Source organism: Bos taurus, chromosome 20 (genome assembly GCF_002263795.3).
Source record: "Bos taurus isolate L1 Dominette 01449 registration number 42190680 breed Hereford chromosome 20, ARS-UCD2.0, whole genome shotgun sequence".
NCBI classification, from domain to species: Eukaryota; Metazoa; Chordata; class Mammalia; order Artiodactyla; family Bovidae; genus Bos; species Bos taurus.
Genome location: NC_037347.1, coordinates 1,570,814 through 1,593,445, shown reverse-complemented (window position 1 = coordinate 1,593,445; position 22,632 = coordinate 1,570,814). Strand labels below are relative to the sequence as shown.

The following is a 22,632-nucleotide window of genomic DNA, read 5'->3' as shown; positions in this document are numbered from 1 at the left end:
CATATGTGTGTTCACAACCTCTTTCCCCCTCCTATCCAGCAAGCAAATTCTAACTCAGCTGCCTAATGTTTTTGAAGAGCAGCAGTTTTCTATGTAGAGGTGATAAAGAGTGGCAGAGGGAAAGGATCCTTTCCTCTCAAGGGAAAGGATTTTTATGTGTTTCATTGGACATTAAGAATATATTGATGTGCAGCCACTGTGGCAGGTCCTTAAAAAGTTAAACATAGAATTGTCATGTGACCCAGCGATTCTACTCCTAGGTCTCTACCTAGGAGAAATAAAGACATATATTCATACAAAAACTTATACATGGATGTTCATAACAGAGTTATTCATAATGGATGTTCATAACAGAGTTATTCATAATAGCCAAAAAGTGGAAACAACCTAAATGTCTATCAGCTGATGAATGGATTAAAAAAATGTGGTATATCCATTCAACAGAATCTCACTAAGCCATAAAAGGGAATATAGTACTGATTGACAATTGTTATAACATGGATGAATCTCTAACATATTAAGTGAAAGAATACAGACACAAAAGGCCACATATTATATGATTCCATTTATATTAAATGTCCAGAATAGGCAGGTCCGTTGAGACAGAAAGTTGATTAGTGGTTGTCAGTGGGGTTAAGAACAAGGGAATTGGGAGTGACTGCTAATGGGTACGAGTCTTACTATTGGGGTGATGGAAATGCTCTAACATTACATAGTAGGGATGGTTGAACAAAATTAAAAATATACTAAAACCATTGAATTATATGTTAAAAAGTGGCAAAGTTTCTGTTATGTGAATTATGTCAATAGTAATAATAAAAAAGAAAAAAATCATTAAAAAACAAACAAAAAGAATATATTAAGAATATATTAAAATTCCCTGGCAGTCTAGTGGTTAGCACTCCATGCTCTCACTGTTGAGGGCCTGGGTTTAATCCCTGGTTGGGGAACTAAGATCCCACAAACCATACAGCACAGCCCCCCAAAAAAGAATGTATTTGCCCTTCCCACCTTATTCCCTTTTCAAGACTTGAGTAAAGATTTGAATGATTTTAAGTAATCCATTGAACCCACTGGATGTAGGACCATCTCCTTGAATGAATGTCACACTGTGATGGGCCACAGAAGGCCTTAGCCAGTATTTAATATACACTTAAGTAATGATTTACATGCAGTCATGACAACTATATATATATATATATATATGCAATCATGCTATAAAGGAAACGTTCAGGATGTTGTGAGGATGTACATCAGAAGAACCAGCCCTAGTCTGGGTAGTTAGGGGGGTCTTTGCTGAGGATATGACATGCAAATAAAGTTGGCCAGGCAAAGAGAGTGGGAAAAAGAAATGGTTCGGGCAAAGCAACAATGTGTGCAAAGGCCCTGAGACAGGATGGAGCTTATGCATCTAAAAAGCAGATCCAAGGGAAAAGTTGCCAGAGAAAAATTAGAAGGATAGGCCAGACCATGTAGGCCACATAGGATGTAAAGATTTTGGCTTGATTCTTACAGTAGGGAGCACCCACTGACAGTTCGTATGAAGAGCAGTCACACAGTTCTGACAGCTGATCATTCATCAACTCATAGCTTCTAGCAGCAGTACACTGTACACACAGCCCTGCCTGGCTCAGGCTAGTCAGTCCAGCTGCATCAGCAAGGTCAGGAAATCTAGCACTGCTTTTTTTTTTTTTTAATTTATTTTTATTGAAGTATGTTTGCTTTACAATGTTGTGCTAGTTTCTACTATACAGAAAATCAATCATCTACATGTATACATATTTCTCCTCCCTTTTGGATTTCCTTCCCATTCAGGTCACCACAGCGCATTAAGTATTGATTACTGATTAGAGTTCCCTGTGCTATACAATAGGTTCTCATTCGTTATCTATTTTAGACACAGTATCAATAGTATATATATGTCAATCCCAATCTCCCAATTTCTCCCACCCCTCCATTTACCCCGGTATCCATACTGTGGTTCTCTACGTCTGTCTCTATCTCTGCTTTGCAAATCCAATCACCTATACCATTTTTCTAGTACTTCTTTAACTTAGAAGATTAGTATAATTAGGCTGCAGTCCATGGGGTTGTGAAGAGTTGGAAACGACTGAGAGACTTCACTTTCACTTTTCACTTTCACACATTGGAGAAGGAAATGGCAACCCACTCCAGTGTTCTTGCCTTGAGAATCCCAGGGACGGGGGAGCCTGGTGGGATTCTGTCTATGGGGTCGCACAGAGTCAGACACGACTGAAGCGACTTAGCAGCAGCAGCAGCAGCAAGGAAATAACAGCTACCCAGCTTCAGACTGACACGGGGAGTGCTTCCCAGTTCCCCAGCCCCTTCCCTGTATTGTGCCTGCCCTCTTCTTTCTTTGTTTTCTACTCTTTTTTTCCTTCATTCTTTGGTAGAGGGTGGGCTCTACCCCCTCGTGTCCCTCCTCCTCATCCCTCCCTCTCCTGAGGGCTCCTCTGTGTCTCCAGCTCTCTCAGAGGCATCACTCAGGCATACCCCGTCGAGCACATCATTTGATGTGGCACATCAGGGAACAGAGCTGCCATCTCACTGATCCATTGCTTCCCTCCCCAGAGCTGGTTCAGGCCATCCATCACTTCGATGAGCCAGTAGGCCAGGCACCCTTGTCAATTCAGCTATGAGGAATCCTTGTGTTTTTCGAGAGGCGAGGAGCACTTTCATGAGCTTTGTCACAGGTGTCTTGGGAGCAGCTGGCAGGGAATAGCAAGGAGCCTATGACATGCCCAGCATCTCACGGTGGGTGCTAAGGAAGCAGGAACACTTGCTCAGTGTCTGCTGAGGCCTAGCCAGAGGAGCTGGACTGATTCTTTAAATTAGGGATTTAAGTTTGCTATAAAAAATAGTTTTCCACCATACAGTGATACGGAGAAGGCAATGGCACCCCACTCTAGTACTCTTGCCTGGAAAATCCCATGGATGGAGGAGCCTGATAGGCTGCAGTCCATGGGGTCGCTAGGAGTCGGACACGACTGAGCAACTTCACTTTCACTTTTTACTTTCATGCATTTGAGAAGGAAAAGGCAACCCACTCCAGTGTTCTTGCCTGGAGAATTCCAGGGACAGGGGAGCCTGGTGGGCTGCTGTCTCTGGGGTCGCACAGAGTAGGACACGACTGAAGCGACTTAGCAGCAGCAGCAGCAGCATACAGTGCTAAGACCCTGGTGAGACCCACTGAGGATATCTGATACAACTCTTTCCTTGGTGACAGACTAAATTGGAAACTAGCTTATCTTTGGAGTCAGATGGACCTGGGTAGAAATCTCACCTCTGCCATTTTATAAATACATGTGATCTTGAGCAAGTCATTTGACCTCTCTGAGCCTCATTGTCTCATCCAAATCACCTGGAGTAATGATTATATGGGATCATATACAGACCTCAGTTTAATCTTTTTAGATAGTCAATCTATGTTTCATAATTGTCTCCAGGAGGGCCATTATTTTCTAAAATGAATTTTGTAAAGTTACTAGGAACTGTATGGGGCTTCCCAGGTGGCTCGGTGGTAAAGAATCCGCCTTCCAAGCAGAAGACACAGGGAAGATCCCCTGGAGGATCTTCCTGGAGAAGGGTTGGGAAGATCCTCTGGAGGAGGAAATGGCAATGCACTTAACTCTTGCCTGGGAAATCCTATGGACACAGGAGCCTGGCAGGGTATAGCTCATGGGGTCACAAAGAGTCAGACATGACTTAGAAATTTCATCAACACAATCAAGGTAAGAAGATATCACATTCTCAATTGCAGTAGACGGCTCAGGCTCCAGCTGCAATCTGTTGCACTAACTGGGATCTCGAATATGGGACCAGGTGTTGGCTCACAACCCCACTGGAGGGCACAGACAGTGGTCACCTGGGAGGAAGGATGGACTGAGCCACAAGCAGAGGCCAAGGCTGGCAGTGGTGGCCAGAGATACATCAAAGTCTTTTCTCAGGAGATTCCCAACACTGTTTTGCCTTCCTTGAAATGAGGTGCCCAGAAGTTCCCTTACCTTTTCCATTCCCAAGAACAATTAATTGAGGTGATTACAATAACAGCCACTTGGAGCACCATGTGACAGGCCCTGTGCCTCGTGCACTTTTTCTTATTAAAAACCTGTGACCCTGTGAGGTTGACACGTGCATTTTGCAAATGGGACACTCTGGCTTAAGAAAGATTAACAGCTTGCCCAAGACTAAGAAGGAATAAATGGTGGGGCCACAACGTGAACCTGCCTAGATCCTAGATTACAGAGCCCACACTCCCAGCCTGTCACTGCCACTGAGGACACAGCATTTTCACCATTCATTTCTTAACTCTCTTTTTTAAAAATATATTTTTATTCTATCCAGTGCTGTTTGAATCTTATTATTTCCATTGTTTTCCATTAATCAAAAATTGCTTACAAAACCCTATTGTGTGATGTGGATAAACCTAGTCTGTCATACAGAGTGAAGTCAGTCAGAAACAGAAAAACAAATACTGTATAGTTAACAGGTGGACTGGTTCAAATTGGAAAAGGAGTACATCAAGGCTGTATACTGTCACTCTGCTTATTTAACTTATACACAGAGTACATTGTGCAAAATGCCAAGCTGGACGAATCACTAGCTGGAATCAATATTGCCAGAAGAAATATCAACAGCCTCAGATATGCAGATGATACCACCCTCATGGAAAAAAGGGAAGAGGAACTAAAGAGCCTCTTGATGAAGGTGAAAGAGGAGAGTGAAAAAGCTGACTTAAAACTCAACATTCAAAAAACTAAGATCATGGTATCCAGTCCCATCTCTTCATGGCAAATAGATGGGGAAACAATGGCAGACTGTGGACAGTGCCTGTAGCCCTGAAATTAAAAGACGCTTGTTCCTTGGAACAAAAGCTATGACAAACTTAGGGTATTAAAACCAGAGACATTACTTTGTTAACAAATGTCCTTATGGTCAAAGTTATGATTTTTCCAGTAGCTATGTACAGATGTGAGAGGTGGACTGAAAGCTGAAGAATTTATGCTTTCAAAATGTGGTGCTAGAGAAGACTCCTGAGTCCCAAAGGAAACCAATCCTGAATATTCACTGGAAGGGCTGATGTGGAAGCTGAAGCTCCAATATTTTAGTCACCTGATGTGAAGAGCTGACTCACTGGAAAAGACCCGGATGCTGGGGAAGATTGAAGGCAGAAGGAGAAGGGGATGACAGAGGATGAGATGGCTGGAGGGCATCACCTACTCAATGTACATGAGCTTGAGCAAACTCTGGGAGAAGGAGAGGGAAGCCTGGGTGCTGAGTTCTGGGGTCACAAAGAGTCAGACATGACAGCGTTGAAGAACAACACATATATATGGAATGTAGAAAAATGGTACTGATGAACTTATTTGTGGAGCAGGAATAGAGACGCAGATGCAGGAATAGAGACACAGATGCAGGAACAGAGACGCAGATGCAGGAATAGAGACGCAGATGCAGAGAATGGACGGAGCAGGGGAAGGAGAGGATGGGACATACTGAGATGGTACCACTGACATATAAACACTAACGTGTGTAAAACAGATAGCTAGTGGGAAGTGGCTGCATAGCACAGGAACTTAGCTCAGTGCCCTGTGATGACCTGGAGAGGTGGGATTGGTGGGACAGGTGGGAGGGAGGGGTATATGTACACATACAGCAGATATACAATATATCTGCTGATACAGCAGAAGCTAATACAGCACTGTAAAGCAATTATACTTCAATTAAAAATAAAAATACACATATGTTTTTTTTTTTAATTTAAAAACCCTACTATGTAACCATAACTCTACTTTTAGAAAAAATGCCATGGTAAGTAATATTTCCACCTGACTCCCACATCCTAAAAAAAGTTATGTCCACATTCTCAGTTAGGCTGTTTTTCTACTGGCTGGGAATTTCTCCACAAGTAACGGTGGAAGGAAAAGATGCTCGGAGCTCTGCCAACCCCCACCTCCCAAATGCATAGAAGTCAGGCAATACCGAACATACTTACCTTATGACCATTTGCTTGTTGGGGTCATAGAGAGACATGAAGAGCTCAGCATCTTCCCCAATTCTGCACACAAAGTTTCTCACGAAGACATAGAGGCTATGGGTAGGGGATGAGGAAATCCGGGAATACATTCCATAATCAGGCTGATCTTTTGACTGAGAGGTGGAAGGGAAAAGAGAGGAAAAGAGAAAATTAGCCCCGCACCACTTAGGACAATGGAAAGGTGGCCCAGGATATTGAGAACTATGTAGGTTTTGAGCCTAAAGATTTCAACATTATGTTCAGGCCTGCCACCAAAAGCATCTTTTGTCTGAGTCAAGTCACTCTGACTGTCTTGATCTTGATCTTGGGGAATATCACAAACAATCTAGCCTTTCTCATAAAATTTAGTGTCATAAAAAGCACAAACTATATAAAAGAAAAAAATGCTTAAACAGACTTTATCAAAACTAAATATTTTGCTCATTGAAAGATACATTTCTCCCAGGTAAGCACTGGGAGAAAATATATTTGCAAAACATACATCTGATAAAAAATTTTCATCTGGAATATACAAAGAATTCCTACAACTCAATGATAAGAAAACCAACCCAATGAAAATGGGCAAGGTATTTGAACAAACACTTCACAAAAAAAGATACAAATGGTAAAGGCCAGTAAGCACATGAAAATTACTAATCATTCAGGGACATTCGAAACAGCAATTAGGTACCCCTACACAACCACTAGACTGACTGAAGTTAAAAGACTGACAATATCAAGTGTTAAGAATGCAGAGAAGCTGGCACTCATGTGTTGCTGATGGGAACCCAAGACTGTGCAGCCCTTTTGGGAAATACTATGGCAGTACCTTAAGAGCTTAAACATACTCTTATCATACAGTCCAACAACTATTACCCAAAAAGAATAAAAACATTTGCCCACACAAAACTTTGTATGTAAATGTTCATAGCGTTATTAGTTATAATAGCCCTGAATTAGAAGCAACCCATATATTTAACAATTGATATATGATATATACCCTTGGTCAATGGTATAGCAACTGAGCAATGAAAAGGAAAAAACACTAATATGCACAACAACATTAACCTCAAAAACATCATGCTGAATAAAAGAAGTCAAACACCAAAACCATATGATTCCTTTCATATTAAATTCTAGAAAAGACAGTAGAGTCATGAAGAGGGTTGCTCAAGACTTGGGGTTGGAGAGGGGGGTTGAACTGCAAAGAAACTCAAAGAAACTTTTAAGATGTTGGAACTATTCTATACCTTGATTGTTGTAGAGTTTGTCCAACACTATATATTAATAAGATTCACTAGACTGCAATTTTAAATGAATTAATTTTATTGTATGAAAATTACATCTCAGTAAAGTAAAAATAAAATTTCTTTCAAATAATGCACAGTGGTAAAATACTTAAAAAAATATAAATCAGATTAGGTTAACCTTGTAAAGATTATGTTTCCTTGGAATCTTCTGTTGGCTTCCTACCACAGTTGGAATAACATCTTCCACAGTTGGAATGACATCTTATTCTTCCCCATGACTCTTAGGTCCTGTGAGAGCCAACTCCTGCTACCTGCCTCTCCAAAGTATTGCCTAAACTCTTTCACTGCTCTTTAGCCCCCATCCATACTGGCCTTTCTACTCCTTGAAGATTCAGAGCTCAGTCCTACCTCAGGGCCTTTGCACATGCCAACCTCCCCCACCACCGCACTGAACATCTTATCCCCAAATCTTCCTAGGCCTGTTGCCTTCACATTATACAAGTGTCATCTCAGATGTCCCTCCTGGGAGAGGTCTTTCCTGATGGTACTTTTAAAAATAGCTCCTGATTCACTCTGTTTCACATAACCCTAATTGATTGCCTTTTAGAAATTCATCCCCATCTGGAATTATTTACTCAATTACTTTTTTTTTACATTTCTTCTTTTTTCCTCTCTGGAATAGAAAATCCTGGCATTAAACCTCTCATGGGCTGAATCAAGATCCGAGTATAAACCACAATAAAATGCATGTTGTTACTGATCATCTCAGGTCATAGGGCAGATATCCCTTTGAATAATATACAGTCTGGTTAATTAGGTTATTTTAAGCTTATGGTGTGCTAAAACCTGCTTCCTTTGGCCAACAAAGTCTGTTTCACAAAGCTCACCATCTCTTCTTTAATACGCTCTGTGATTTTATCAGTCGCTTCTTCATGTGCATGGAACAAGCTGATGACACTGGTATTATCAGGGTCCAGGATATTTCCATCTTCATCTCTGACAATCAGATCAAGCTCAAGGATTCTGAAAAGCAAGAATGTGAGACAAGGATAAATCAAGGGAGACAGAAGCCTACAGAACACTGGTGAGAAGTTTCTACCAGAAAGTTCACATGATCTCTGAGAGTCATAGGCTCCCTTAGAACAGCTCTACACAGACAGCTTTGCACGCAGATGGGAGGCACAGTGATACAGATCAGCCTTTCTGGGAGGTATTGTAGCAGTGTGTATTAAAAAAAATTTAATGCATATTTCCTGTGATACTGAACCCAGAGAAACAACCACACTTGAACAAGGATGCGTGTGTATCAGCAAAGTATTAAAAAATACTAAAATTAACTTAGTTAACTAGTTAACACTAAAATGTCTGTCAAAAGAGAAAATGGCTAATCTGTAATGGAATTCGTAATGAAATTCCATGTAGTAGGGCTTTAAAAATATGACACAGTTTTGATATGTGTCTTTCTTTCTTTGGCTGACCCAGGTCTTAGCACACGGGATCTTTGGTTTTCACTTTGGTATGTGGGATATTTGTTTTTATTTTTTAGTTCCAGCATTAGTTGCAACATGTGGGATCTAGTTCCCTGAGCGGGAATCGAATCTGGGATCCCTACCTCGGGAGTGTGGAGTCTTAGCCACTGGACCACCAGAGGAGTCCCTAGTTCTGATATGTTTAACTATATATATTAGTGGGGGGGATCAAGCTTGAAAAGATGCATCCAGAGCGTATTTAGTGAAAAAACAAAGCAAGGCAGGTGTGTTACGTGGGTGCATGTGCAGAGACAGATACGGACACGTGTACCAACACTACCAACATGTGTATCCGTGAGGAGAGGCAGGGCCCTGGGACTAGGACAGGTGGAGGGGTCAAGGGAGAATTTTGCCTTATCTCTATGTGTTTAATGCTTATATAATAGAACATAATGCAGTATGATATATGATACATAATGCAGGGAAGGTATTCATGTACCGTTTATTAATAATATTTTGAAAATAATTGTTGGGGGTGGGAATCTCAGATATATCTTTGTTATCCATGGCTTGCTCTTTAACTCTGTGACTTCAGGGTCACAAGATTTTCCCCTGTTTGGTATTGATTTGTTTCAACTGCAGCTGCCATTCTGATTGGCATCAATGGTACTAATAACAGCAAAATACTCACACAGCACTTGCAACAAGCTGTACATTAAATTGCTCACACATATTAAGGCCTTTAACTTTAATATTAAGGCCTCCCTATGAGGGAGGTACTGTTAACACCTCCATTTTACAGATGAAGAAAAGACTGAGTATAATTTCTTCATGTCACATAGCTAGTAAAAAGTAATGTGGCGTATTTGTCTACACTCTATTTTCAGTGCAACCCCCTCCAGTGTTCTTGCCTGGAGAATCCCAGGGATGGGGGAGCCTGGTGGGCTGCCGTCTATGGGGTCACACAGAGTCAGACACAACTGAAGTGACTTAGCAGCAGCAGCAGCAGCAGCATTAAATTTACTCATAAAAAATTCTAAAACGTACAATTTTTCCTTTTTAACAAAGTATAATAAAACATAAAAACCCCAAAACAGAACACTTAACACTTACAATTCAAAATCAAATTAGCAGAACATTAAATATTTACAAAACTGTATCTTTAAAATACATCCAATTTTGTAGAACTGACATAAAAGAATGGCTCAAAAATGTACCATTATGGTATACGTTCTAGTTAACAGGCTCTTAGAAGCAGTACTGGGTTGGGGGACGGGCTTTATGTGTGCAGAGGTCCTAACTTAAAGCTGCCTTTGCACTTGATGTTGACATGGAGGTACTCCGTTGTCCATAAAGAGGGGGAGGTGGGCTGATGGAGACTCTGAGAGCAACAGCAGTGGTCCTGCTTAGGAATCACTATCGAGTACCAGATTGGGAATGGCAGCGTTTTCACCTCTTATTTAAGAACTGGATTGAAAGGCACATCTCTCCTCTCATCCAAATGCAAACAGGAGGGAGCCAAAGCTCACTCGTTTGTCCACATTCATTAGGAAATTAACTTCCAACTAGATGTGACTCAATATTGCACAGCCGTGCTACTGAGCAGGCGATGCTAAAGGTGAATAAATGCATTTGACTGATGCTGAGCAGAGGCTCCCAAGACCTGGCAGAAGATGGACCATAGCCAACACATAACTCAATGCCAAGATCTCTATAGCTCCTTTTTCTTCAAAATTTACCAAAGTGGATTCGACTCTAAAAATGTATGAATAAAACAAAATTCTCCCAGGTCCAGCTGTCCTGGGATTTGAAGGATTCATTTGAGGATTCCTCATTCCTTAGATACCAAAGAGCTTGTCCATCATCAGTTTCATCTGAAACCTGGAAGCTTTAGTCATCAAGGGGCAGGATTGAACCAGGGTCAGGAGAGGCTGCTTCCTGCTGGGATGTCAGACCATTCACTTTGGAGAACAGAGCATTTTGACAGTTTTTCCTTAGGAGGTAAGCCCCGTAGCTCTCTCCTGCTCCAGAAAGTGATCAAATGAACCCAGGACAGAAAAGCGTAGGGGAGGAAACCCTTACTGTATGCTTTTTCCAAAAAATTAATATTATTTTAAGGTAAAGAAAAGAGAAATGGCTTTTTCTGTGGCTCCCCATCATTCTCTGGACAAATCTGAATTTTTTTCTACCTGGCATTCAGACCCTGAGGTTCCAGCCACAGTCATGCTCATCTCTCGGCTCCGCTAAGCTTTTCTCTCTCTCTCTCTGATCTCTTCACCTAATAATTCCTGCCAGTCTTGTTTGATGCAGAGCAGGTGTCAGCCCTGCCCTGCCCCCCGCCCCGTCACTTCTCTTCCTCTTCTCAGGAAATGCATGACTTCCTACACACGTGTCTGTTTACTTCCTCTTTCTAACTGGCATGGTCCTCCAGGAGGCAGTGGAAGACAGAGGTTAAGTGCTAGAATTCTGGAGCCAAGTCACCTGGTTCAAATTCCAGTGCCTCCTGGTCAAAATGACCTAATCGACCTGTGAGTCTCCGTTTTCTCATCTAATAGGTAGAAATAATAACAGCAACTGCCTCATAGAGGGGTCATAAGACTTGGCTGAGTTAAGGCATGAAAAGTACTCTAAAGTGTACCTGGCAGATAGTAGGCACTCAGAAATTTACATTTCGTTCCCTTTGCTTGCCTTTTGTTGCTGCTACAGAGAGAGGCTGTATTTTGTAAATGCTGTGTCCTGAGTGCCTATGAGGTGTTCAACAGAAGTCTGATGGCTGAATGAAAGAACAGAATCTCTGAGGGCAGAAACAGGCTGATTCTGACCAGTCCTCCAAGATTCAGAGTCCTGCTCCCCTGACTCTCACAGCCTGAGCTGATGGTGCTCATGCTATTCCTGACACTTGGACCAGAAATATGGCCTTTTGGCTTTCAGAAAGGTATCCATCCCATTTCAGAGCTCTAAGCCCCTGAGACACCAGACCTGCATTCATTTAAAGTGCCCAGATCTCTGTCTCTCTTCTGGCTGAAGTTGTCACGGAAGCGAAGCAAAAAGCAAAGAGCCTCTCAGCTCAGGGCCTCGGCCTCCGAGGGTGTCTCTCACTTCCCCAAAGACAACTGACTGAAACAGAAAGCCCAGTGCTGGTCCGGGGATTCTGCAGAGGGAAGCTGATCAAGGGAGGACCCTGTCTCTCCCTTCACCACCATTCACCTGCTGAGTGCACATCCTGGGCCCAGCACATCAAAATGGATCTGCCTGAGAGGAGCTCTCAGCACAGCCCTGAAGACCACTGAGGAGGTAGTTACTCTTCTGGGTACAAGGGCCCACAGAAGCGCCTAACCCAGCAGGGATGGGTAGGGGGAAGACCTAGGACGGCTTTCTGAGAGTGGCGACCATTTTCTCCCATCCTTGTCAGAAGCCCCCATGAGGAGACATCCAAAGTCACAGATGCCATCGTTACAAAGCAGCAAAACTCGCTCCATTCCCACATCCCAGCTGTGACCATGCTCATCTAAAGACGACACTGTCCCAGTGGCGCCAACAGCTGCAGAGCACCCTTCCTGTCGCTTTGGGATGGCGAGCGTGGTGAGCAGGTTTGGGCTCGCTTGCCAGCTGCCAGCAGGGTAACCAGCAGAGGGACTGTGCTCCTGGGATGGGAACAGCTGTAAGTTGAACCCACTGACTATCTTTGGATCATCTTCCTAGTGCACGTGACAAAGGTAAGGAAGTCTGACTGCTAGGAAAAAAACATTTTTTATTCCCACTGAATAGACTCTTTCTACTTCCTCCTCAGGCCATATGTTCCAGTCTTCAGACCCACTTTGCAGTCTTCTGAACACGCTATGTTCTCTCATGCACTCCCACCCTCCCTTTATTTAAAGCCTACTTAATACTTCTTTATCTTTCAAAATTTAGGTCTGATTACCTCCTTTAGGAAGCCTTCCTTGATTTCCTTCTCCAAATTGAATTAAGAAGACTCTTACTGCCTCAGCCATAAAAGTTACCACAATACATATCAATATTTTGCTTGTTGCTCACTCTCAACTGGACTGCCGTACTCTTAGTGTATGGGAACTTTTATTTCTGTGGCCTCAAAAAATCTAGCAGGAAATCAGGCCAAGTATAGGTGCTCAATGGGCTTCCCTGGTGGCTCCAAAGGTAAAGAATGTGCCCACAAGGCAGGAGACCCAGGTTGGATCCCTGGATCAGGAAGATCCCCTGGAGAAGTGAATGCAGCCCACTTCATGTTCTTGCCTGGAGAATTCCATGGACAGAGGAGCCTGGTGGGCTACAGTTCATGGGGTCGCAAAGATTCGGATACTACTGAGCAACTAACACTTATAAGTGCTCAACACGTGTTTGTTTTTGAAGAACAGAAACTAAAGAAATAGGGGGGATGTCTGGAGAGCATTCACTTAACCAGGAGGGAGGGGAAGCCTTTACAATCCTCAAATGCTATCCAAGCAGGATAATGGTGAGGTCCAGAGGCCCTGCAGACAAACTGCCTGGGTCTAAATTCTGGTTCTGCCTTGAGAATTGATTTTGGACATGTTATTAACTTCTTTAAGTGTCTCTCAGCTTCTTCATTTGGAAAAATGAGGATACTAAAACTGCCTGCCTCATAGAGTTGTTATAAGGATTAAATAAGACAATGAATGTGAAACCCTTAGTTTAAGACTGGTGCATAATAAGCTTGGATTAGGGGTTAGTTATAACCACTACCATTATTAGTGCATTGACCTACATCAAAAAAATTGTAAGACCTTCTCCTCAACTTCACAGCATTCAGACTAACCAATTTCTGCTTCTTCCACTTTGAGGAAATGCTTTTGTAACTGTGCATTTGCGTTAGCCAATCGCATGTGCCTTAGATAATTTAGGACGGGGGAAGGGACATAAAGTCTTACACTGAGATTGAAGAGGGGGCAGTTGTGAATGCAGGAATAAAACGACAACTAAGCCAAAACGAACCAGCATGACTGTACTCCCCAGCTCCTTGGAAGTAGGTTAACTGAGTGTCCTAAATCTCTAGCCTGCTAATAACCACTGCATAAGCAAGCATCTCTCCGCTTGTGTTTCCCCGGGTCCCACAGGGGTGATTACAAAGGCACACAAGCATGGGCCCCTTGGTAGCAGCTTCTCCCAAATAGAAAGTGGCAAATTCACCACTAAAAGTGAAACCTAGTTTCTCAGAGGGTGAGAGGGAAGGAGGCATGTGGGGGTGGGGAAAAAAGCCTTTTTTTGGAGGAAAGAGAGGTTACTTGTTGCCATAGTCAATTTTGGATGTGACTTTCTGCTTCAGTTCCTTTAGCTCGTCCTTGGGCAAAGTTCCTGAGAGGAGCTGGGACCGCCACTCCATCAAGTCGTACATCATGGACTGCACCTGGAGAAAACGCTCCTTCTTGCTGGCCTAGGAGAAAAAACAGGAAACAATCCACAGTCACCTGCACCCAAGATCTTGGGCATCTCTTTGGCAAACTGAGCCAAAGTCGAGCCTGCATGTTCATGGGCCATGGCTTGAGTGCCTGCCTGGCCCCACCCAGCTGTGAAGGGATTGGGTGGTGGTCTTTGTCATTGACATGTTTCCTTCCCTGGGGCCACAGGGGTCTCTCAAAAGCAAAAGTAGCAATCCTAATCACTTCCTGGTTTTAAAAAAAAGAAAGGGTTACTTCTGACTTTTATCCAAAAAGATACATGTTGAGCAGGAATGGCAGGAACATCTGCTGCAATACAGGTCTCAGAGGCCAGGCCCTTTAAGGCTAAGAACCAGGGCCACTTCTCTGTTAGAACAGGCCTATTTCTAGGGCAGTGTTCCCCCAAGTGGGACACATGCACAGCCATGGGACATAAGATGGTTCTTGGTGTTACAAAGACACAAGGTCACATATTAGGGATTCAAATAGTGATTCTCCTCTACTCTCCTCCCATCTGTCTGTTTAGGGGATGAGAAAGTTGTAGTTTCTTAGCAATATGTCTTGAACCCCTCTCTCATACTTGTTAATTCGTTTTTTTCAATGAAAGAAGAGAGAAATTCTTGGGCTCAGAGCTTTTAACAGGTACCATAGGAAACACTTAATAACATTGTTTTGTTTTCATTTACTTGAATAATACACATGACTATATATATAGTCTCTCTCCATATGTGTGTATATATACATATGGCTTCCTTGGTGGCTCAGACAGTAAAGAATCTGTCTGCAATACAGGAGACCCAAGTTCAATCCTTGGGTCAGGAAGATTCCCCTGGTGAAGGGAATGGCTACTTACTCCAATATTCTTGCTTGGAGAATTCCATGGACAGAGGAGTCTGGCGGGCTACAGTCCATGAGATTGCAAAAAGCTGGACACGACATAACAACTAAACTATTGTCATATATATGTATGTGTATATATATATGTAAGAGTAGTACTTTCCTGAGTTTCATGAGTTGTTCTAGGACTCAAGGAACCTGAGGCTAGGTTGGAGAGAGTGTCATGGGAGTCTCCGAATTTGCACCAAGTTGGGCTCAGAGGTTAAAGCGTCTGCCTGCAATGCGGGAGACGCGGGTTCGAACCTGGGTCGGGAAGATCCCCCGGGGAAGGAAATGGCAACTGACTCCAGTATTCTTGCCTGGAGAATCCCATAGAGGGAGGAGCTTGGTGGGCTGTAGTCCATGGGGTCGCAGAGTTGGACACAACTGAGCGACTTAACTTTGGACAGAAATGTAAGCCGCCTGAGGACCTGGCTCTTGCAGCTGGCGTCTGAAGTGAGGGCGAAGGCGGAAGTCGCTCAGTCACACAGAATCGAGCCCTCACACCTGGGTGGCCAGTGTCAGAACTAAAGTGAATGGTCTTATAGGGCATCCGGTTGGTGTAGGAGAGTTGGAGAATTGTTGGAATGAGACAGCATGTTGTAAAATTCCTTGTGTAAGTCATTTAAATTTACTGAAAAGGAAGACAATTTAGCTATTAAGTAAATACTTAATGTGCAGTATGCAGATATGACAAGAATCGTGGAAGTATAAGAATCACTTTAGTAGGGTAAAGGGCATGATGAACTTGCCATTCAAAGATTTCTTAAAGAAAATGTCAAGTTTCCATGGTGCATGTGTCAAAGGTGGTGGAGATAAATAATACATCACTTTAGCTTTAAATCTGCTGTTTGCCCCATAAACTTTACTAACAACTTTTGGGAAACCTATAGAAGGTAACTGAAAGTGCCCGTTACCATCCACTGTGAAAGAGCCATATAGGAGTCAACACTCATAACCATAAAAGATGAGCATACAAACAGCACAGAGCACCAGTGAGCGTACAGGATGCTGTGACAAATGTGCACGAAGCCTTGGCTGACACTGTGACTCTCAGCTTAATGGTTTTCTTAGCTATCCACTCTCATTAGGAGTTTTAGAAACATCAAAGGAGGATTCAAAATTAGATTTACTTCAATACAGGGAAAACCATGCAAAATACACTCTTAATTTTTCCAGGGTCAAGTTCTCTCATAGATCTGATGACAATAGTCACTAGTTAATTGATACATGAGAACAGTATTTTTCAAGGTGTTATCAGCAGACCACCAAATCAAAATCCCTAAGTTTATTAAAATGCAGAGCCCCACTGAAGGAAGCTTTACTTTCAATAGCATTCAAGGTGATACTTAAGCACATTCAAGTTTGATAACTTTTTCATTAGTTTAAAAAAAACCCAGAAGGATCACCTCAGATGCCCACTTACTGTGACTCTGCCACTAACTCACTGTGTGGCTCTGAGAGTCACCTAACTTCTCTGGGCTTTGATGACCTCATACTGTTTGTTACACTCCATCAAGGCTACATTCCAAATCTGAACCAAGCCAAAAACTGGAAGCAGCTTCCATCCCAGGGTTGAGCAGGGTTTCGAGTCTCACCACGTAGAGCTGTTTCCAGATGCTGCCCCATTCCCAAAGTGTCGTTGTCACTTCTTGTGCCAGAGGAATTTCTGCAGGAATAATGTTCTCGATATTTCTATTTAAAGTGGGAGAGAAAATGGTGTGAAATTGAGACCCAGGTGCTAACAAGATAAAATGCTGGCAAATTTGCATTAAGCTGCAGCTGCTGAGAGGGGCCTTGCTGGTAGGAGACTAAACCACTTCTAATAGCCACACCAATTACATTATGCAAATGCAAGGGGCTTCCTTTTTCTCTGTCCTCCTGCATTGAGGTGGGCCCTTCAAGCTCATTATTCAGGATTAATCTACATTAATTCAGTTCAAAGGCAGCTGCCAGTGAAAAGTTTGATTCTCCAAATGTACTAATACCCCCTCAGAATCAGATGCGAACATGAATCAGTTTGCACTGGAGACAAACACAGGCACGAAGAAGACAGAACCTTTACATCTGCCAAGTCAGGTTTTCAAAGCACATAGGATGCAGAAATCCACGAGCCACCGCAGAGTCAAGTCTGGGGAAAGAGGGCAAATACCTTTTTTTCTCCACTGTCACTTCTTTGATGTAGATAAAGGATTTTGGAAAAATGCCCTGTGGGGATGAGATAAGATAAGATGAGATTGGATGACTTGTCCCTATAGAAAAAACTGACCCCAGGTCTTCATGATTTTTCCAAAAGCTATTAACTGGTAAAAACCTCCAACTTCAAAGGAATAATTTCAGTTCGACAGAACAAGTGGTGGGTGTTAAATTCACTCATTTAGGCCTAATTCCTCTCCCCTTCTTCAGCCGTTGTTCAGGATCCCACAATAGCCCCCTAGATTCCAAAGAATGCTCTAACCTCACTGCGATCACTCACACTATCAGATGGGCAAGGCAGGAGCGCTTGAGAGGTTCACTCTAAGGGAAGAGTCTCTGCCTTTCCCCTCTCCTGCCCAATTTTGGGAAAGCAGCCACCCTGTACTGTCAGAGAAGGTCAGGTCCTGAAGCAACAGTGTCCCTGGTTAGCATGTGGGCTGCTTTGATTTGAGATCTCTTTCTTTCTGGATTTATTTGATTGTTCTCTAGAGAGCAGAGAGGGACCATGCCTTCCAATACAGCATGTCAGGGAGGAAGGAAGGAGCATCTATTATTTCCTTTCTCCATAAGCTTGGCTCAATCGACAAGAGAAGCTGAGCAATTACTTGGACATTCCTTCATCAGTTTAGCCAACGTGAACACTGGGGACACGAGGTAACCGCTAGGTACCGTGAGATGTCAGGAGATGAGCAAAGCACGTGCATCTCCCATGGAGATGGTGGTGTGGTGTGGGGCTAGGGCAGAGGAACTCCCTGAGGGCTGAGACTGGACCTGTCCCTCCCGAGTCATGTTGGAAACACAGGTGAGGAAAGGACGAATGCCCCAAGCTAGCTAAAGAAAGACTAAAGCCAGCTAAAGAAGATAAATTTCAAATAAAAAACACATGATTCAATGGGACTGGAGAAATCATATATGGCTGGCATATTAGGAAAATTTTCAGGGAGAAGAGAGCTCTGGAAGTTGGCCTTAAAGAAGGAGTGAAGGGGGAACGGATCAAGCTACAGCAAAGAAAACACTGGACACAAGGAGAGAGGAGTGAAATCAGTCTGCAGACGCTCACCAGCGGGAAGTAAATCGCCCAGGGGACTGGCAGGGTCACGCACAGACAGCAATACTGCCCCAAATAAAACAAAATCGTCCTCACCTGTAACATTTTGTGCTTTACAAGGTATCCCCTATACCAGTCTGCAAAGAGAAAACAAAGAAACAGGTCTTTCATCTATTCTTACAAGTCCCTTGCTGGGGTTTATTGTTGTTGCTGTTTGTTTTTCACCAGCAAAGAAATTGCAAAGTGTTTTAGACCTCAGGTCTAGATCAAAGCCCTAGGATTCAACTCATTCTATTGAATGAGTTGCCAACATCTCCAAAAGTGACCAAAAATACAGGGATTTCACATAAAAATGCAAATTTAATCCTTTAAAAAAAAAACACACACAAAACAAAACAGGAGGCCAGTGCTCCCCGACGGCTGCAGTTGGCTACTGGTGAGGGGCAGCTGTTCTCATCAGACAAAAGGAGGCATCTCCAACTCACCAGCCTCTACCCAGCCCCTCTCTTCTTTCCATCACCTGCGTGCATCCTTCCTGTGTCCATACGCATGTTTTCAACCTCTGCCTTAGGAACACAGAAAGGCTGAGAATGTCTGAGGAGTTTGGCAAACATTCTGAAATAATGCCCACAGTTTTAACAGCAGCAAATTGTGTCTAACACGTGATCTGCAGAAGTTAGTCATTACAAAACAGATAGGTTCAGGGATGCGTGAAAGGACAGGAGTTTTAAAAGATTCTTCCCTTTGAAGGAATATCAAGAATGATTCAATTAACAGAAATCCAAATTATATACACAGTCCTCAGACAGAATGAGCCTTGGAATAGCAAGTATTGATGACTATAATGAGTCTACCCGCCTTTGAAATGATTCAAGCACAGCCAAGTAGTGGCATTTGTTACCTCTGTAAATAAAAAGCATCTGCCGGGAGGCTCATTAGCAAATCCTCATTACTGGGCTGACAGATTGCTGTCGAAATATGTTCTCAACAGACATAAGTGTGAGCCCCAAAACAAACATTTAAAATGCAAAGTCACCCCTCACAGTCCTAAGCCAGCTAAAGAAAGTTCTAAAGCAACAGGGGCCCAAAGTGGTTCCCATTTTAAGAGACAAAAAGGTAGAGGAGGGAGAGAAAATGGAAGGAATGGACATTGGAGAGAAAGAATCTCAGGTTTGGAATGAAGTATCATTCTAAATGGGCTTCCCCAGTGGGTCAGTGGTAAAGAATCCACCTGTAAAGCAGGAGACACGGGTTGGAACCCTAGATTGAGAAGATCTCCTAGAGAAGGGCATGACAACCCACTCCAATATTCTTGCCTAGAGAATTCCGGGACAGAGATGCCTGGGAGGCTACAGACCATTGTGGTGCAAAGAGCTGGACATGACTGAAGCGACTGAGTGTGCACGCACGCACGCACACACATACACACATGCCACACACACACCATTCTAAGTATCCTTCATATATGAAGCCTTCTAATCTTCGCAGCAACCCTATAAGGTGGGAAATGCAATGGTCCCATTTTACACAAGAGTGGCCCACCTGAGGCATAGAGAAGTTAAGTAACTAGCCCAGTCACAGCTAATAAGTAGCCATCACACTGTGCTTCTTGTCTAGTGGAGGAAGGAGCATGGTGGACACCTAATACTACCACCCTCCCAACATCTGAATCCCCAAAACTACATCCCCATTAAGTACTTCCCATGGTGGAACACTGTCTGCTTCATAAAGAACCAGATTCTAGTTTTACACTCTAATCATTTCCCCATAAATACTGGTAATAATTAACTGTTAAAATTAGTGCTTATATTAATAGTGCTTGCTGTGTGCCAAGAATTCTGGTGAAGCTTTTTGCTTTGTTTTTTCACATTATAGATTGATTCTATAAAGTAGGTACTATTATTGCCTCAACTCTGCAAATGAAAATAGAGAGGCACAAAGAGATGAAGAACTTGCTTATGGTCACACAGCTAGTGAGTGATGCACCTAAATGATTTAAATCCAAGCATCCCACTGTGGAGATGACCCTCCATAGTAGTTCACTAGAACAGCCTCCTTTATTTGCAGTTTTCTCCCATTCAACCAACTTCTCTGTAGCATTACTATTGACTGCTGCTGCTGCTAAGTCGCTTCAGTCATGTCCGACTCTGTGCGACCCCATAGACGGCAGCCCACCAGGCTCCCCCGTCCCTGGGATTCTCCAGGCAAGAACACTGGAGTGGGTTGCCATTGGCCTCTCCAGTGCATGAAAGTGAAAAGTGAAAGTGAAGTCGCTCAGTTGTGTCCGACTCTTCACAACCCCATGGACTGCAGCCCACCAGGCTCCCCCGTCCATGGGATTTTCCAGGCAAGAGTAGTGGAGTGGGGTGCCATCGCCTTCCCCGATTACTATTGACAGCGACCGTGTATTGATCGCTAAATGCACACAAAGCTGTACACTATGTGTTGTGTGTGTTTCCTCTCATTTAATTCTCATATCACACTGTGAGTTAAGCATGATTATTCCCATTCTGTAGTTGAAGAAACTGAGACTCAAATCAGTGGAGATGCTGGGCCAAATCACAGGCCAGGGTTCAAGGGCAAGTCGTGTGGCTCCAAAGCGGTTGCGCTCCGTTGCCCGCCATGTGATGAGCACAAGCCCGATGGCGTTCTCTTAGACGCACACAGTCGACGTTCTCCTGGCTGCAGTGGCTGCCGAGGCTACTAGACTCCCCGCGAAGATGGTCAAGGGACTGCCAGCTGCTCACATCGGCCTCTGCACAACCGGCCCACCCTTGGGGTCCCTGGACTTCCTCTTCTAGCACCACCACCCTCCCTCACCCTTGATAACCAGTGACTTGCCACCCCTTGTAGGAATCCTGATTCTCAGAACTTCAGCTTCTGATTCTCAGAACTTACCCTCAGCATCCACATTTGGACTCCCAGATTTAAGTTCAAGAAACACTGACTGCTCTATTCTGTACATGGCACTGGCCTAGGTGCCTTCAGAAATAAATCCCCAGTGATCTTTGATGAAACGGGCTTACCACCATCTCCACTTGCTACATGATGATGAAGCGTCAGCCTCATCAGATCTGTTCTTAGGACTTTTTCTGAGAGTCCCAACTCTGCTGAATCAGTGACCTCTGTGACCTCTGATGTATGCTCCCGAATCTGGTCACCAGTCAGCTATATTTGGGAGAAGGCAATGGCAACCCACTCCAGTACTCTTGCCTGGAAAATCCCATGGTCAGAGGAGCTTGGTGGGCTGCAGTCCATGGGGTCGCTAAGAGTCGGACACGACTGAGCGACTTCACTTTCACTTTTCACTTTGATGAATTGGAGAAAGAAATGGCAACCCACTCCAGTTCTTGCCTGGAGAATCCCAGGGATGGGGGAGCCTGGTGGGCTGCCATCTATGGGGTCGCACAGAGTCGGACACGACTGAAGCGATGTAGCAGCAGCAGCAGCAGCAGCCATATCTGGCTGTACTCCGAGACCTGACAGGACAGACAGCAATAGTTGACAGGCACAGCAAAATCCATGACGACAGGCATTCTGATCAAAACCAGGCTATGGGTAAGAGCACTGCCCATACCCCAGGCCTTATCCCCTGGCTTAATGCACCTTCAGTTAATAACAGGGAAGGCTTTTTTGTCTAACCCTACCCATGAGACAAGAACTTTTTAAAAGAAAACTCACAAACTACATCCTGGGAAAGATGAGAAAAGGGAGTTTCAGGGTTTTTTTTTTTTTTTTTTACCATTCTTATGGAAAATAATAAACTCTAACTGTCCTCCTTTCCCAAAGCCCAAATATCAAAATGAAATGTACCTAAATTCTCCAGTGACCCAGGAGTTGTGTGGTGAAGGGGAGAAGGAGGAGAGATTAAAAATATCCCAGCACATCAAAAAAGAATCCACATCCTATTTAATACAAATCCAGTCCTCTCTCTGCCATCTGACGGCAACATGATCTTTGGTCATGTTACTTAAACTTCATTATTTTCACCTGTCAAATGAGAGCACTGACACCTACCACTCTATGTGGTAGGTGTTAGTTGCAAAACTGTTTTTAAAACAGAATTATGAAGGTAAACACATCTGATAAAGGTACAACATCTTAGACTGGAAGAAAACATACCAATTTCAGGAGGAGCACTGCCTGAGGAATGGACAAAAAGACAAGAATGCAACAGGGAGGGTAAGCAGGGGATCTCAATGATCTAAAATGTTTATTTCTTTAAAACATATATGAACTGAACACACAAAATGTTAACCTTTATTTGTGTAGTGAGTGTCTCAGTGTATTTCACTTTTCAGTTTGATTGAATTATCTACTAACGTTAAGAAGAATATAACAGAAG

General features: G+C 43.4%; 1 protein-coding gene across 2 annotated transcripts in view; it reads right to left on the bottom strand.

The window, feature by feature from the left end:
* Window positions 1–22,632, bottom strand: part of DOCK2 (dedicator of cytokinesis 2) — a 457,600-nt gene that overhangs the window by 408,733 nt on the left and 26,235 nt on the right. For both annotated transcript variants that reach the window (XM_024981420.2, XM_024981421.2), the window contains 6 exons: window positions 18,384–18,424; window positions 17,196–17,251; window positions 16,642–16,738; window positions 14,015–14,163; window positions 8,175–8,310; window positions 6,017–6,171 (listed from right to left, as the gene is read on the bottom strand). In XM_024981420.2, the coding sequence (XP_024837188.1) occupies window positions 6,017–6,171; window positions 8,175–8,310; window positions 14,015–14,163; window positions 16,642–16,738; window positions 17,196–17,251; window positions 18,384–18,424 (634 nt within the window). The remainder of the gene's footprint in view (window positions 1–6,016; window positions 6,172–8,174; window positions 8,311–14,014; window positions 14,164–16,641; window positions 16,739–17,195; window positions 17,252–18,383; window positions 18,425–22,632) is intronic.